Raw genomic sequence first — 18,400 nt, forward strand, 5'->3', positions numbered from 1 at the left:
TACTGAGCTTGTATATCTTTTCCTTTCCCTTGTCTATGCAATTGATTTACTGAGGTCCGCTGACTCTACATTGCATTGGAAGTAGTATGTACAAACTGTAGATTCTGTGCCACATTTCAATCAGCCCAAGCCTCTCTTCTTCTGCCACAGGAGCTCTACATGCACTGTGCCATGTCTGTGGGGAGGTCTGTCCCCTCTTCAACAGCCAAAGCCTGCACTTACGATTCCTCAGCAAGAGAGTAAGCCCTGATCATACTGAAGCTGTCTGATACTTTATCCATATAGGCCCTGCAAAAGATGATGGAAAACCACTAATAATAGAAAAAAAGTATTTCATATTGCTCACATACATCTTGGTCTGGTCCTATCAGATGGAAGGAGCTGTATGGAGCTTCTTCAGTCTGCTCCTGTTGTGAGTCCACATGTAGCTCTGCTGTCCCCTCTGGTGAGTACCGTGCCTACAAGTGTATCTTTGCAGTTACTTACTGTTGGGTGTGTGAGGTTATTTTGGTCAAGAGTACTTTTTTGCACTTGTAAAGATGGCCTCATTATGATGATATGAATCATTTTTATTTAGGAAGGCGTTTTCAAACATTTATGCACAAAGCTTTGCCTATCCTATGTTATCACCATCAATGAGTATCAATTTATTTAGTCTGTGTCAGTGAAGAAGTTTGGCATCTAACTCGCTCTGTGTGCTCCAGCCACCACCAAGATGGTCACCAGCAAGTCATGGTCGGTGGAATACAACACGAAGCCTGCTCCGGCCCAGGAGGTGACGACAACCTCACAGCCCGAGGCCGTGGTGGAGGGGCAGTTAGGTGTGAGGCAGGTGGAGAGACTTAAAGAGAGGCCTGTGAAGGGATTTGCTGTTGTGGAAGTAGAGCAGGTCTCTGAACCACACAGAACATTCGAGGAGTTATTTGGTTTGGACAAATAGACAGCAAGTGTGGTCACTGCCCAACGTTCATGTCGATAATTCACTTTGGAAATAAAAAATAAAATAATTACCATCTTGTTAATATTTTTGTCAGTTAAAATGAAAAGAGAGGAGACCAACTGAAATATACAAGTTCCTTTATTAGCATTACTACATGGGTCAATGTTTTATTGCTACAATTGTATGAAACATTCTGTACAATTATACTTTTACAAATGTTAGATCGATTAATATAATAATTGATATAAAGACCTCATAACACAGTTTCACCACTTCCCACACTCAGTGACTTTCCCCTTAAAACCTCTTAAACGTAAAGTCCCCATATTTGGGGACCCTATTTGATTTTTTGGTTTATTCAATTCAGTCTGGTATGAGAACGGTAGCCCCTATCTACAAAAGCATGGTGTCTGCGGAAAGCTGATAATCTTGGTTATTGATCGGTGCCTTCAAATCTTCGGTATGACGTACTACCATATATGGGCATACGAATTTATAAGGGCAGGCCAAGCCGATGACCTCATTTCAAGATGGCTGTTACCTACGTTCCGGTTAGCTTTGTGAAGCATAAACAAAATTAACACTGAATACATTGATATACATCGAAAGCCGGGACTGCACAGATCATGAGGATATCTTATTTGTCTGTCGTTATTGATCACCAGCCCCGAGAGTCAAAATGTTTATTTTACACATTGTTTTCACCAAACAGCAAACATCTTACAAGGTAAGCTTCAATTTGGTCTGTGTTTGAGCTATAGCTACATGGGGGGTATCAAATGAATCCTTAGGTTGGTAGGAACACATCTAGCATATTGTCAATGTAATCTGATGGTTTTTGACATATAATGTGCACTGAGTGACTATCGTTGCGGATCAAAAATATGTTGCCTTCTTATGCGCTGTAGGCATCCATATTCCCTGTATGTCCCCCGACACCACCACAATGTTTGAGAGAGGTTGGTGTTGTTGAAATTTAGTTTTTATAGTGAACAACAATAACTTTTAGGCACATCCAGTGTGCAAAAACAGTGCAATTATCACATTCTGATACTTTGGAGAGGAAATGACACTTGAATGTACCCTGGATACCCCATAACACCACCACAATATTTGCGTGAGGTTGATATGGTAGAAATTGTGTTTTTGTACTGAATAAATGGCATTTAGTGATTGCAAATATGTAATAGCACTGGGATTATCGAATTTACAGACAATATGCCACTTTGGAGAGGTTTAGGGACACTTGGAAACGTCCCGTGACCACACCTGACACCACTTACTAAAACATCTGCCCATTTCTAGTTGTTAGGTCTATTTTTTTCTGATACTGCTCACATGTTGTGGAAGCCATCTGATGTGATTCCAGCTCTAGTCATCAATAATTCACTTATAGCTTGTCAATGAAAGATGACTTTCAAAATAAATAAAATTAAAAAACGGTTATTTTGTCTGTGCTTGATCTTGTGTATTTTGAACTATGTAACTCCTATTTATCTTCTGATAATTTCCCCATAATCTCCCAGATGTCTTCTTTCCAAATATACCAAGTTTGTGCATGTCAGAATCACGTAATTACACATGAATAGCAGTTACTTTTGGGTATGTCTATTTAGGCGGAAATCTACATTTTGCCATTACATTTGAGAGGTTTTAAGTCCTTCAATGACCTCAGTCACATATTAAACAAAATACTTACATAATTGAAAAACGTGGTTTTCAAACAACCGAATCACAGGATATAATATAAACTAATTCTCAACCTCCATAATTGAGAAATTGAAAAAGGCAGAACGTTCATGGCAATCCCTTTGTCTCTACTAGTCATCATTGCTTCTTCACATTGTTTACCCTCTTCTCTTTTTCTATCTTCTGGTGCCTCTGCTTTAAGATGTGACATGAGCATGATTGTCCATTGTACAACTCGCATAGCATTCCAACAACGTAATTTAGACATTTCAGACCAGATACATTGTGGATGGTATCTTGGATATCAGTCTGTTTCAGAAAGCTCTGCCAGCCCAACCAGTCTAGTGCAACACACCCAGGCCTCAGTAGTATGAGCTCAGGTGGGAGTGAGTCCCCGGGTGCCTTGGCATGGGAGACCCTGGATACATGGGGCTGGTTGTTGAGTTCCAGTAATTTGTAGGCGGCCCGAAAAAGTTCCCAGGGGACACGGGCATAGGGGCGGCATGTGTGTTCATGAAGTTCATTTTTGGCTGGTGGCTGTGGTAGGACTGGGCATAAGACACCTCAGTCTGATACTTAACAATGCCCCCCTCCCCTCCGTGGCTCTGGTGGGCCTGTGAGATCCCCTGGAAGTCAAACTTGTAGGCGTAGCGCTTGCCGTGCACCTTGGTCATGATGTTCTTGTCGTAGTAGTAGCGCAGGGCGCGGCTCAGCTTGTCGTAGTTCATGTTGGGCTTGCTCTTGCGCTCGCCCCAACGCTTGGCTACCTCATCCGGGTCGGTCATCTTGAACTCGCCATTGGTGCCCTCCCAGGTGATGATGCCGGAGTTGTTGCTGTCCGACAGCAGCTCCAGCAGGAACTGCCACAGTTGGATCTGTCCAGAGCCTAGGAAGAGAAATGGGACAGGGTGTGAAGGGGATGGATGCATCAAAGGGCTGGGTTCTGTTAAAGCAAGATCTGGTTCTGAAATGCTCCTCTTAAGAGTAGGATTGTTTGTAGATTAGTGTAGTTTTATCCATACACACATTTCATTTTTCTGTATTTGTATAGATGTTTTAAATGTTTTTTGCTTGAATATCCTTATCTACTATTATGTATTGATTTCCATTTCATTCTTTATGCGATGTGCACTGCACAGAACACCGGAATAATTATCACCAAATTATCACTGTGAATCATTGTCATTCTTGTTTGTTTCAATTAATCCCGTAAGGTATGGGTTGCCAACTGGCAATTTGACACAAAAATACAATTTAACTCATTCACATGCAGTTTCATTCACGCACCATTGATATCTCCTTCTCGTGGACTATTTTGCTATTGTCAAATCAATCTATGTCCCATGGGTGTCTGTGTCTGAGAATATAACTTGAATAAGAGATGCCACCAGGATTCTAAATACACTTTCAAGTTTGAACTTGTGGTTCTACTTCTGCAAATGTGACCTTTTTCACTGTGTGCCATTGAGAGAGACAGAACGTGGGTGGACCAGGCAGAAACCTACCCACAGGCCTGTGAGCGCTGGGGTCAGGCAGCCTGTATGAACTGTGTTTGCCTGTTCGGTTCTTGGAGTGGAGGGCCTGGCCTTCTGTGAGGAGATACAGAATTCATTCTGTCAAACAGGGTCATTCTGGTCAACGGGAGACAATAATTCAAATGTTTCAGCCTAGTTTTGCTGAGGGCGCGAATGTATAATGCTATCATCTAGGTGGACGTTTTTGTCAATGTGCCATCCCAGACAGGGAAAGTATGACTATTAATTGTTCTCTTTTTAAGGAATACCTCTGCTCTCCTCTTTTCTCCTATTCATTCTCTTTTGGTGTGTTACAGTTCATGACACAAAAGCAGACAGTGTAAAGGCCACATTTATCTCCACCTATTTGGTTCACCTGTTTAACATGGTGCATTATGGGATATGCTCTCACCTGGGTTGGCTAGACGACTGCTGATGGGACCTAATGCTTGGTATGGGTCTGCAAGGAAATTAAGGGTTGGAAAGGTTAGATTGGTCTATTAAGACATTGTTGACTTGACTGGTACAAAGGTTATACCACTGTTACAACAAACTAGGATCAGGAAACAAGAGAAAGCAGTACAGATGCACACCTTGCACAATTCTCGGCGGAGGCTCTGTGACTCTGGTGCTGTTTTGATGCTCCATGGGAGAACCTAAATCATAAACAACATGATGTATTTATCAGCACAATGAAAACATGTCGACAAAGTTCTCTGTTTACTCTTAATTTGCTTTATCATTATTATTCCATCTTTAACTACAAAATGCTTGACTTAATGAATGTATTCTGTCTCCACTGTGAAACACTGTGGTAATAATTTCTAGAAAGAAGTTGCCTAACTAATATCTGATACAACTATTAGTATGAATCTGCCTTAGTGCTCACAATAAATGTAAAGCACTGAGAATGAGATGTGACGTCTGTTATTGTACCTTTGGGTACTGCAGGCGGCATTGGGTTCGATGACCAGCTGTTCCTTCTGCCTATCTCTTCATAGCTGTTCTCTGCTCAAAAAGAACGGAGGGTGAGACGAGGTATCCACAGGAAGAAAGTTCAGAGAGTGCTTTTAAGCATACAAGACAGACAGGGTAGCAGGGTAAATAAATCCATTTGAATTCCATCACTTTTTGACAGCATCCCTTTTGATTTAAACAAAACTTTCCATAAAATGTTTTTACATGGAAGAAGTAGTCAGAAAGTGACTTTTTGGACCTGAATGCCAAAACATTTAGGAGATAAAAGGTGCTCAAAGTTGACCCATTTTGCACACCATCTATGAGACATCCATGTCTTCATCACTGGAAAGGATAAACAGTTGAGTTTGATATCAGTTAAAAGCTTATAAAAAGGTTTTTCAAACTGTTTTCAAATAAATGACTAAATAATAAATAATACCTTTAACGTAAATTATCTAAAAACACGTCAACTCTGATTATTTTCTTCATATTTGCATATGTTGTAGCTTAGACCCTACTTTATATCATCTGAGGTTTTTGTGTTGTGCCTGCCATTGGTTGAGACACAACATGCTCTTGAATACAGGGTGGGTGTCATTTCAGTCATAGAAAAATAATGGACCTATCCTTTCAGACCACTGCAATTTAGCTGGTACATCATTGAAATTGAAATGTTAATGTTTACTTCTAATTACTACCACAAAGATGGCCGCCGGTCCACCCACCGTCGAATGCAAACTTAAATGGTCATGTCTATTCTATTATCTATATTTCTATGATTTCAATAGGTTTCCTATGGAGGATTAACAGTATAATTTAAAACAACATATATTCCCATTCAAGTCAACATTTTCTGATGTGTGGACCTCCAACCATCTTTGTGGTACCATTTGAAAGTTGAACTTTCAATTATATTCCCATTTTTGTACATTTACCAGAACATCAAATCAAATCAAATCAAATCAAATTTTATTGGTCACATGCGCCGAATACAACAGGTGCAGACATTACAGTGAAATGCTTACTTACAGCCCTTAACCAACAGTGCATTTATTTTAAACAAAAAAGTAAGAATAAAACAACAACAAAAAAGTGTTGAGAAAAAAAGAGCAGAAGTAAAAATAAAGTGACAGTAGGGAGGCTATATATACAATAGAATAAAGTGACAGTAGGGAGGCTATATATACAGGGGGGTACCGTTGCATAGTCAATGTGCGGGGGCACCGGCTAGTTGAGGTAGTTGAGGTAATATGTACATGTGGGTAGAGTTAAAGTGACTATGCATAAATACTTAACAGAGTAGCAGCAGCGTAAAAAGTATGGGGTGGGGGGGCAGTGCAAATAGTCCGGGTAGCCATGATTAGCTGTTCAGGAGTCTTATGGCTTGGGGGTAGAAGCTGTTGAGAAGTATTTTGGACCTAGACTTGGCTCTCCGGTACCGCTTGCCGTGCGGTAGCAGAGAGAACAGTCTATGACTAGGGTGACTGGAGTCTTTGACAATTTTGAGGGCCTTCCTCTGACACCGCCTGGTATAGAGGTCCTGGATGGCAGGGAGCTTTGCCCCTGTGATGTACTGGGCCGTACGCACTACCCTCTGTAGTGCCTTGCGGTCAGAGGCCAAGCAGTTGCCATACCAGGCGGTAATGCAACCAGTCAGGATGCTCTCGATGGTGCAGCTGTATAATTTTTTGAGGATCTGAGGACCCATGCCAAATCTTTTTAGTCTCCTGAGGGGGAATAGGCTTTGTCGTGCCCTCTTCACGACTGTCTTGGTGTGTTTGGACCATGATAGTTCGTTGGTGATGTGGACACCAAGGAACTTGAAGCTCTCAACCTGTTCCACTACAGCCCCGTCGATGAGAATGGGGGCGTGCTCAGTCCTCTTTTTTTTCCTGTAGTCCACAATCATCTCCTTTGTCTTGGTCACGTTGAGGGAGAGGTTGTTGTCCTGGCACCACACGGCCAGATCTCTGACCTCCTCCCTATAGGCTGTCTCATCGTTGTCGGTGATCAGGCCTACCACTGTTGTGTCGTCGGCAAACTTAATGATGGTGTTGGAGTCGTGCGTGGCCATGCAGTCATGGGTGAACAGAGAGTACAGGAGGGGACTGAGCACGCACCCCTGAGGGGCCCCCGTGTTGAGGATCAGTGTGGCAGATGTGTTGTTACCTACCCTTACCACCTGGGGGCGGCCCGTCAGGAAGTCCAGGATCCAGTTGCAGAGGGAGGTGTTTAGTCCCAGGATCCTTAGCTTAGTGATGAGCTTTGAGGGCACTATGGTGTTGAATGCTGAGCTGTAGTCAATGAATAGCATTCTCACGTAGGTGTTCCTCTTGTCCAGGTGGGAAAGGGCAGTGTGGAGTGCGATAGAGATTGCATCATCTGTGGATCTGTTGGGGCGGTATGCAAATTGGAGTGGGTCTAGGGTTTCTGGGATTATGCTGTTGATGTGAGCCATGACCAGTCTTTCAAAGCACTTCATGGCTACAGACGTCAGTGCCACGGGTCGGTAGTCATTTAGGCAGGTTATCTTAGAGTTCTTGGGCATGGGGACTATGGTGGTCTGCTTGAAACATGTTGGTATTACAGACTCAGTCAGGGACATGTTGAAAATGTCAGTGAAGACACTTGCCAGTTGGTCAGCACATGCTCGGAGTACACGAACATAACACCCACCCTGTATTCAAGAGCATGTTGTCTCAACCGATGGCGGGCACAACACAAAAACCTGAGAATATGTGAAATAGGGTCTTAGCTACAACATATTTGAATATGAAGCAAATCGGAGTTTCAACGTTTATAGATAATTTATGTTTAAGGTTAAATTACATTTTATTTTCAAGAAATTATTAAATAGTTTGACAACACTCTTTGTAAGCTTTTAAATTATAGCAATCTCAACCGTTTATCTTTTCCAGTGATTAAGACATGGACGTCTCATGGTATGGTGGGGTATGCAAAATAGGTCAACTTTGAGCACCTTCATCTCTTGAATGTTTTTGCATTTGGGTCCAAAAAGTAACTTTCTGAGCACTTCTACAATGGGAAAATATGTATGGAAGGTTTTGTTCAAATCAAAAGGGGGGCTGTCCAAAAGTGATTGAATTGAAATGGATTCACCCAGCAGCCATAGAAGGAAGGCAGCATTTTTTTCCGAACACAATCATGGTATCAATAGTTGCTTCTATTTCACCAGATGCATGTCCTTGAGCTGATTACTTTAAAATCACACACAGACGAAGTTATAAGGATCATTTAGTTGCTAATGTCAGCCTGCAGTACCTCGGAGGGCCTTCAACTTGACATACTACATGAGAGGGGTCAACACTGAGCTAACCTGCAACGTCACTTCCTAGAGGAGCTCAAACTACGCATGCAATGTATCCAAAAACTCCTCCGTGTAGCAAGATGGTGACACGCTGAAATCATACTTCCTGACCATCAAATGCGCCACTGAGCATTCCCATAGGAAACAATAGGGTAACGTCATCGATGCTTCATCCATATATTTTTTTTACAGTCTATGGAAGGAAGCCCATAAATGGAGACTCAAAAAGGGTGATTTGAAGCAGTCAGAAGACAAAGGAGAGCTGAAGATTGTCCAGTATTCCTTGGGGTGAGTGTCCTTTTGTCCTGGCCACCTCTGTTGCCACTAGATTGTCAATTGTGTCCCAAATTGGGACCCATACCCCCCCATTTTCCTCTGCCGGTGCAGCTGTTTCCTGTCTGAAACTGACTGTTGAGTCGTGGACTCGTCAAAGAGTCGTCAACTCAGGGAAACACTCCGCCAAGAAACTTTAAAGCGCTCTAAACTATGTAATCTGGAATGGCAACTCAACACTTCATTTTGAATCCATTAAATTAGTCAAGTATTTGATCTGCCTCAGAGAGAGGTTTGAATAGATGATTCCTTCCACAAAAACCCTCCATTTTAATCCCCTTCTCATTTTAAGGCTGTATATCTCAATGCTTGCTAGCTCCAGGTTCTTTATGCATGCAGTTTAAGGATTTTGCACTAAGTCACTATGTTCTTGGTAATGCAGTTATTGTTTTAATGGGCCCAAAATTGATGTCGGTCTCAAATATGAGTTGTAAAGTTAATTGTCTTACCTGATTTAACCTGTAGTCTGGGTTGTTGCTGTGTGTTGTTGGTTGGAGTTGTGGGGTAGGAGAAAGTAGGGCTGCCTAAAAAAGAGATTCAAAGAAGGTTACAAAATGGGATACATAGATTAGATATGTCCTCATGGAGTATGAAAATAGTCATATGAAATGTTTCTACGAGTCACAGGCCGTAACCCTTACTCTGCCGGAGGTAATTGAGGTGGCCGAGCAGAATGTCTGTGTTGTAGGCGGACGTGAGGCGCATCATATCCTCTTTGGTCATCTTGCAGAGGGCCTTGCCCTCCAGTGTGTGGAAGTGCATGATGTCCACCTCCTCCAGGCTGTACTCCTTGATGGCCCAGTCCAGCCACTGGCGCACATGGTCTTGGGTCCACACCTCAGGGTCTGGGACCAGGAGGAAGAGGAGAAGGACGGAGAGAAGGAAGAGAGATTGGTAAGTTGTGGTAGCAGGAGTTTGTTGTAACTCACACAGACCAAGCATCTCATAAAGTTGAGAAGTTACTCGTTTTATGGAAGTTAAATGGAAACGTTTTTTCTCCTCAAATGAAATTAAAGGTATTTTTTAAAGTACAGTAAGAACCCAAAGATGACGTATGGACCTCATGAATACCCCAAAATATCAGACAGTAGTTGGGAGCTGCCTCTGTCTGTACCCTAGGGCAGGGGTTCCCAAACTGTTTTGCTTTGTGACCTACCAATTGAGGTTTCTTTTGAGTCGCGACTCACCATAAGGGTTGAGCGGTGAAAAAACAGACACAGACCAAATAATAAGTCAAACATATTATCTTGGCAGCGGAGAGAAAATGTTGCAGCTTCAAATCTAATCTCCTACAATTTCTTACAATTCTATGCATTTTGACAAGGCTAATGCTGTGTTCTTATGCTCAACCATGACAAAATCAATGGGGGCCTGATTGTGTAGCTTTTATTTGGTTGATTGTAAATTCTCAAAGATTATAGGGCCTAGGGTCTTCATTGTCCTTGTTTAACACAGCTGTGATGTCATATCCTTGTATTATCATGGCCACTAGAATAGCTTGGCCTGTGTGACTCAGACTAAGAATCAAACCTTGTAGTCTTGTCTATTAATTGTATAGATTTACCACACCTAACGATGTCTCATGTTTGGAATGTCATCTTAGGTGGAATCTCCCAACAATGACTCATTGGCTGGATTCCATTCCAAAAACATGCTCACTTCCCCACAATCTGTTCTTAATGGCTGACTCCCAGATAATGGAAGATAATTTAACAGGTGAAGGCAATATGATGGGAACACCATCCCAGCCAATTCTCTTTGCAGATCTTTGTGTGTCATAGGATCTGGGCACCCCTTTGCTGAGTGTGTTGGCACCTCACCTGCGGGCACTATGACTCTCTTCTCCTCTGTGGCGCTGTTGGGCGGGGTGGCAGTCTGGGGGCTGGCGCGGGGCTCGGGGTACGAGGCCTGGTAGGCCAGCTGACCCCCATCGTTGCTGCTCATGTGTCGGGAGCGTTTGGTCACACTGCAGTCCACAGGGGACTCACGACTGTCAAGAGAGGGAGGGAGTAGGGAGATTAGTAATATTCTGGTATGATTCTGTGTTATCCTGTTTCAGTATTATTATGGTGACGGTAAACTCTCTTGAATGTGATAAATATAACATTTCATGAGTGGGAATGTGGTAAATATAACACTAAATGAGTGGGAATGTGGTAAATATAACACTAAATAAGTGGGAATGTGGTAAATATAGCACTAAATAAGTGGGAATGTGGTAAATATAACACTAAATAAGTGGGAATGTGGTAAATATAACACTAAATAAGTGGGAATGTGGTAAATATAACACTAAATGAGTGGGAATGTGGTAAATATAACACTAAATAAGTGGGAATGTGGTAAATATAACACTAAATAAGTGGGAATGTGGTAAATATAACACTAAATGAGTGGGAATGTGGTAAATATAACACTAAATAAGTGGGAATGTGGTAAATATAACACTAAATAAGTGGGAATGTGGTAAATATAACACTAAATAAGTCGGAATGTGGTAAATATAACACTAAATAAGTGGGAATGTGGTAAATATAACACTAAATAAGTGGTATAACTTCTCTCGATGACTGCTAATCCTGATGCGCCCTCCCTCACCTGGTTCCGTTGATGTGCTCTCCTCTCTTCCCAGGGTTCTGTGCTCCCGGCCCGGCCCACTCCGGCTCGGTGGGTTCTTGGCTCTCTTCGGAGGCCTGGCTGAAGCTTCCCGGTGACGTCATCTCGCCCTTCATGTGCATGGTCGTGGCAGCAGTGAAGGGCGGCTCGAAAATGGACTGGTCCTCGCTCACCACGGACAGCGCTTCCTGCCGGCACAGACAAACAGTGGAGTCAGCCGTTACAGTAAGTATGGGCCTCAACTAGTAATGTGATGATGGTAGCCAGGAAACTGCCCACACCTCTGTGAGGTTTTTCCACACTACGTTGAATGGAACACCCATGACGAGATTTCACACCTTAATGAGTCTTGTTCTATTGATGAAGGATTTATTAATTCCTGTTTCTAACTTTGTCATAGTCCAGACGTCTTTAGAATTTGTGATTGGTGGCTTGAGGAACATTATATGTAAAATAGGATATTGTGGCATGAGGCTTATAAATCACTGTTTTTATTTGATCAATTTAGCTGTATCATAATGTTTGATTGCGGTTACTTGCGGTACATTGGCATCAACGTTTGGAGAAATGAGAGCTTCCGTGATCTTTGTCACAGTTTTAATTCGTTGGGATTGGGGTGGTGGGGGGGAGCTTGGCGGAGTCAGATCAAGATTTCAGACGCTTTCTTTGTGCTGCTTCCTGTGTTTAACGCTGACAAAGGCCCCCAAACTCCAAACCATTCTTCAAGATGGCACTCTTCTGCGCGCGTGTGCGTGTGTGTGCGTGTGTGCGTGTGTGCGTGTGTGTGTGTGCGTGTGTGCGTGTGTGTGTGTGCGTGTGTGTGTGTGTGTGTGTGTGTGTGTGTGTGTGTGTCTGTGAGGGCGTGTTGTGTCTATACGGTGGGTAAGGATAGGCCTTGTTGTTGAGTCTTTGTGTGGGTAAGTATATATGTGTAGGTCTAAGTGGGAGTAAGTGCGTGTGTGTTTAGAGGACTTCACTATTGTCTTTGCGACTCGTACGTCAGTGCCAGGCTTTTTCGGTGGCCCACAGGAAATCTGGCCCCCATGTGCAGAGAAACCTTTTGGCACAGGCCAAGGGAAAGGAAACAGAGGGGGGCCACAGTGTAAAGATGTGGCTCATTTAAAGCTGGAAAACAACCTAGGGTTGATGAAGGTAGGGGGAGGATTGGGTACGTCGGACAGCAAGAATACACAGCCTTGATTGAAGTTCAAAGTGCCGCTCTTCCATTGTGTTACCTGAGCATTGTAAAGCGTTTTATGCATGGTACACATTTAGTGGAATTTCCTTCTCCAGACTAACACTGACAGGACTGTTAGCTATAGAAACATTGTAGCTTAATTGAACGACATATTAATATATCAAACTGACAATATTATTTCAGTCCTGATACTGAAATGTTAGTACACGTGATAAGTTTGTATTCAGTGGTAAAGGAACAACACATCACAGGTCCTCCACACTTTCCTCCCTGACCGTTACCCTCTCGCTCCTCTCTTTCTGTCACTTTCCTCTGTCTCTTTCCTCTCGCTCTCTCTTCTACTCTCTTTTTTCTCCCTGTCTGTCTCCCTCCTCCTCTCATGTTCTGCTGAGGCCCTGACTGCAGAAGTGAAACTAAGGGCTGAGCTGAAAAGAGGTTGAGGCTGGGCAGCAACGATTCATGGAAAGGGTCATGAGCGCCATTCTCATATTGTAATATTATGCATTAGAGTGATTTGATCAATTGTTGAACTTCTTATCTTTCATTAGGCTCATTCATTGTTTCAATGGCGTGTTTGTGCATTCTCAGCCACAAGCTCATACACCTGCTCTTTCTTTCTCGCTCCCCACCCCCCCTCTCTCACTCCCTCTCCCTCTATAGCTTGCAAACTGACACAAATATATTGAATGCGGCCTGACCGCCAATGCCACAACTGACTTCCTGTTCAATGTGTTTCGTAGAAGCTAGGCCCTGTTGCTGAGGGACACAAAATAGTTTTGAAAACAATTTTGTCTGCACACGCACATAGCATACACACTACAAACACACATTTTAAAGTCCTGTCAGTTCTGCTGTCAAAGTTCAAGCATACACACTACAAACACACATTATCAAAGTCCTGTCAGTTCTGCCGTCAAAGTTCAAATCTTTATTTTCAACATATTTGTGCATTATCACACCTAGGCCATTTTGATCTATTGAAAGGTTTGTACTGAATGTACTAAGCCCACCTAAGCCTAATACTAGATGCTGCCATAAAAAGGGCTGTTGAACAAAATACAAAAGCCAACTAAACCATACACAGGCAGAAGATGTAGGACTGTAAGTTAAAGTCTGTCGTCTCAGGTTCAGCTGCTTAATGGTTGATGGTTAGCAGCACATCAGATAATCATCTTATGAATCAGCCGCATAGGGTGGTGCTCACACAGTTCACGGAATGCCATAGTAACCGATAGTGATACATCCTTGTACCACCACCATGTACAACCAACTGTTGTGAAACATCCTCACATTCACAACAGAGCTCTAGCTCAAGAACCTTCTAGGAGAACTCAAACACAGTGCAAAAACAAACCAACATTTACTTGTCCAACTCCTGCTTCCCACCTGCTCTCTCTTACAGTTCCTAGATATATCCTTGATTCACAAGGGAGACTGATTATTAGTCTAAACCAAATGCATTGCAGCCTACATGCCTAACTATCATGGTTAGATTCACTTTTGTTCCATATCATTGCTGAAGTCGATTTATGTTGTGAATTTATTTTAGCTTTGATCTGTGCTCATGGTGCCTTTCCATAGAGGCCTCAAATTGCAAAGAGTTTGTCTACCAAGGTGAATGTTAATTGCCAAACAAGAAAAGATTAACTCTGCTAAATATTCAATCATCTATGATTTAAAAAGTAAATGGATAAAAAGTGTACATCTAAAAAAAGTTAATTATGTTATTGATTAGCACATATGAAATGAATAAATAACTGCCTATTGAAACGAGTCATATATTAAGAAACTGTTTGTTTTGCTTATTGCATGTGGTTGATCACTAATTCACCACAGTGATCTATGTAACATGTGACCAACTCTGTCCTCAATATTGTGTAGAGGCCAAGAAAGCAGAAGTAGAGCTGATTTTGCAAAGGCCTGCTGCAGCTGCTCCTTCAACATGCAAAAACGTGGTTTACACAACTTTTGATATGGCAACATCATGGCTTCTATGACATGGCTTTTAGACAATAGAAACTTAAAGCATGTAGCTGCCAAGATAAAGGATACACATGGAGTATGAGCACGGTCGTCTTGGTTATATTCAGAGTTAATTTATTCACATCTAAAACAATGCAGTGCCTCGACACATCCAGTGACTTGATTCTGTTTTGCAAAGTCTCTGTTGCCTTTTTCGTGTCGAGGGAGCGGAAATGTGTGCGGAAAGTCTGAGGTTTGAGACAGGAAGCCTGCAGAGTTCAGATAACGACACCTGACAAGCGCTCCTGTTTGCAGTTTAGGCCACTATATTCTTTAAATAACTTTGTGACAAAAACAATTGACTTTATCTGGATGTTTTAGTAAATATCCATGTTTCAGTAGATGGGCCGTCATATTTAAGTTGTAAAAGTGTGTGTTTGTGTGTTTGTGTGAGTGCGTGCGTGCGTGCGCGCGCTCCTAAATTACGCTCTATATGTCACTGTAATAACATCCATTTCCAGTAACCAGAGGTAGCCTATTTATTCCCCCCTCAGGTTATCCAAATAGTAGCCTAAGTATGTTAGGCCTATGTGTTGTAATAGCTGTAGGGTATGAAGAAAAGTAATGATCATTTCGTTAACATGTTTCTGGAAGAGATTTGACTTCAGTGGACGAGTAACAGGATGGACACCTGCAATGCGTGTTAAAATGTAGGCTAAAGTTGTTGGTCCAAAACATATACATTTTAATCAATTTAATCAAGTTTAATACAATTACATTACAATTGTAATGTAAATAGTTTATTCCAATGCGTTAGCTACTTCAATATATCATCAACATGGTTCCTCAACCAATTTCAAAACCTGTTAACTCATTTATTTCGTTTCGTTATTAGCTTCTAAATTGATGTTTCGTTCTGCAAATAGACTGAATTGATCGTGAGCTTTATAACCTTGGCAGATCATCCATTCGTTTTAGTGCATTTTTTCTCAAAGCTGAAGGTCCTTGTTGTTTTATAGAACAAGCTATTTAATTAGGCTCTACATATTTTTGTCGAACTATTTGTTAACTGTTTGGTTAAATTCACCCTATTATGTGAAAATAATCATCATTATTGCTATAACAAGGAATAACTCAATACGTTATATTTGTAATTGTTGCTGTTCGGTTGTCTTTGTCAGGGTTTGTGCCCCACCTTCATGAGAAAAATGAACAATTGGATAAGTCAATGTTTTATCTATTCCAATAACAGTTAGGCTGCAGATAGTAGCCTAATTATTCTCATCAATTTCGGTAAACTTTAGATCATCTTTACATTACCCCATTTTAATAATTCGATTGAAGAAAAATAATTTATTGAAGTCCTTTTGTTAATTGGATAAGATAATCCTAACAGTTATTCATATGTTGTGGTAATGATGATTAATGTTGAAAGAAATGTAAAATATAAAATACCTGTCATCTCACGGATTTCGATCCTCCACTCTATGGAAAGTGGCCTTATATTCCAAATACTTTCCATGGCGCCAAGACACCTACCACGAGCGCGCTCCAATAAATTTGTACTGATCAAGATTGCTTATATGCTGTGTAATGTGCCTCAATTGTGTCGTCTTTATCATCAATTGGGACAGGTGCATAGCTTCTTTAAATTACCTGTAACTTTCTTTAAGCTAGCATATTTGCTTTTGAACCAGGAACGTCTGCATAAAACTTGATTAAACGAAACAATTAAAATCGCGAGTTTTGCGCGCCCCTTTTTACGCGTGCAGTGCTGGACACCATTTCGTTTTTATCGGAGTGTAAAGATGTAGTGGTTACTTGTGTTATTAAAGAGCCGACATACAACCACGAACGGGAAGGAAGAGGAAATTTTGTACAAGAAGGAAAGAGTGGGGACCTCGCATCACCGCTTTGCCTCTCTCACTCAACAAACAGAGACGTGCTAACCGACTCAGTGGGTGGCTGCGTATCGTTTTCACAAGCGACAATAAAACCAGTTCAATCGCCTACCTTTATCGTACAGTCCATTGTAGCAGTCACTCAGTCGTTGTTTCTCATTTAGTCATTTAAACACGTTATAACTAGTCTGGAAAGCCTGACTGAATCGCATCAACCCATGCACAAGCGCATTTACCCTTTGGCGCAAACCATTGCAGCAACAATTCTCGCTTAGTCCATAACCGGATGGCAGCTTTTTTTCTCTCTCTCACTCTAAATTGGGAAGTGAAGTCACTCTAACAACACATTAGGGCTGGGTCCCTACTGGTGAAACGAAGTCCTTCTTAATTTCTTAGAACATTGCACACAGAAACCTGCTGATTAGCCTACAAACCAACGATGACAATCTTCCTAATCTGACTGTGCGTAAAAGTTGATCAGGCTGATGATTGGACACAATTAAGGTGCAGAGCTGTTGGGCTTCTGTAGGCTTTGCTCCGAGTGTTGTTATCGTCCAGCAATGTTTAGAGAAATATTTATTGCCATCATGCATTTTGTGGTGCACAAACACATTGCATCATGTGTGTTCCACGCAACATGTCATTTACAAATGAATGTAGGCCTATTTCTAATTTGTTCATGGACATTGTTGAGATAAACACATTAGTTTGACATTCAAAAGCCTGTTGCTGGCAACTTTCTAAACTTGAATAGCCTCACCATAATAACCATAGTGGTAATTAACATTGTAGAGCCTTCCTGTAGTTTTTCTAAATATGACTCCGGAAATTGCAACTGATGTCAAAAAATCTCTGACCGCAAACTTGCACACTGTGATAAAAAGAACCTCCTCACAAAGTATGTTACAAAGTTACACCATGTTCCCCTTAGAAATGTTCTCTGACAAATAACCATCTATCGTCGATGTAGGAAAGTGCATATTTTAAGGCCTATACTTTTTTAGTCTGCAAGTATAGATGGAGACTATAGATATGGCTATAATAGACCCAATGCACTTCATTGAGGTTGAATGTAAACGGTGACTTTACACAATTCGTAATACATTGTTTTATGATTTAATTGTGTGCAAAGATAGACAAAGTGAAAAAGAAAAAGTGAGTTTCTGTATTTTCATAGAAAATATTTGTTTTTAATTATCAATTTTCATGGGTTTATCATGAAAGCTATCACACATTGCTTATGCCTCAATCCGGCTTTAACGCCTGCATGGAGTAGGCTATACCTACTTTAGTTTGTCTATCACCATGACGTGTTCAGAACATCGAAACTTTCTTTGGACTTTTTATGTAAAAATAAATACAAATATATATAGTCTAGATGAGATTAACCCATGCCCGGTTACAAGGCACAGCATTAATAGCCTACTAGTATACCTAGATTTATTATCCATTTTCTGTCTTATACGTTTAAAAGTTTTCTTGTTTGTGCAAGGAAATAACGAAATATATTTTAACTGTTCCTTCAGTCCACTGAACAATGTTTAGGCCTATTTTTATTTATTAAGATCGTCTATGAGATATTTTGATTGAGGTTATGGTATTGTTCAGCTTTATAATATTCTGGAGTTTTTCATTGTGTCACTATTCAGTTGGTAAATGAGTTGAGTTGATGATGGACTCGTCATCATTAGGCCGGCCAAGAGGTTGTGTAACTCGAACTCCCATGTGTCCTTGTCTGGAGACAGGGGGGGTCCCAATCACGACTCGTGCCTCCCACACCGTACACGACTTGGCAGCTCACTTTTCCAGATGTATTTTTTTCTCAGACTGGGAAAATTGCGGTGTTTGTTTATACAAGGCGCTTGTGCCGCCCTTATCTGCTCAGGCCACTCACGCCGTGATTTCGGAGCTTCAGCATGTAGTTTACGGGCTATTGTTCTGTTGAATGGCTTCTAAAGA

At 41.5% G+C, this 18,400-nt stretch overlaps 1 protein-coding gene across 3 annotated transcripts; it reads right to left on the minus strand.

Annotated features, from left to right (window-relative positions):
* Positions 1–1,060: 1,060 nt before the first annotated feature.
* LOC123484514 (Friend leukemia integration 1 transcription factor-like) lies at positions 1,061–16,726 on the minus strand. 3 transcript variants are annotated; one of them, XM_045214969.1, is made up of 10 exons: positions 16,554–16,726; positions 11,363–11,568; positions 10,585–10,754; positions 9,406–9,609; positions 9,214–9,288; positions 5,080–5,151; positions 4,737–4,799; positions 4,556–4,603; positions 4,135–4,218; positions 1,061–3,515 (listed from the first exon to the last, which is right to left on the minus strand). In XM_045214969.1, the coding sequence occupies exons 1-10, from the start codon at positions 16,569–16,571 to the stop codon at positions 2,992–2,994; spliced, it is 1,464 nt and encodes a 487-aa protein (XP_045070904.1). In that variant the 5' UTR covers positions 16,572–16,726; the 3' UTR covers positions 1,061–2,991. The 3 variants fall into 3 exon arrangements, with proteins under 3 accessions (XP_045070904.1, XP_045070906.1, XP_045070905.1); XM_045214971.1 differs by lacking the exon at positions 16,554–16,726 and adding an exon at positions 15,996–16,526; XM_045214970.1 differs by lacking the exon at positions 4,135–4,218.
* Between the last annotated feature and the right edge of the window lie 1,674 nt (positions 16,727–18,400).

Source organism: Coregonus clupeaformis, unplaced genomic scaffold, assembly GCF_020615455.1.
Source record: "Coregonus clupeaformis isolate EN_2021a unplaced genomic scaffold, ASM2061545v1 scaf0347, whole genome shotgun sequence".
Classification (NCBI taxonomy): domain Eukaryota; kingdom Metazoa; phylum Chordata; class Actinopteri; order Salmoniformes; family Salmonidae; genus Coregonus; species Coregonus clupeaformis.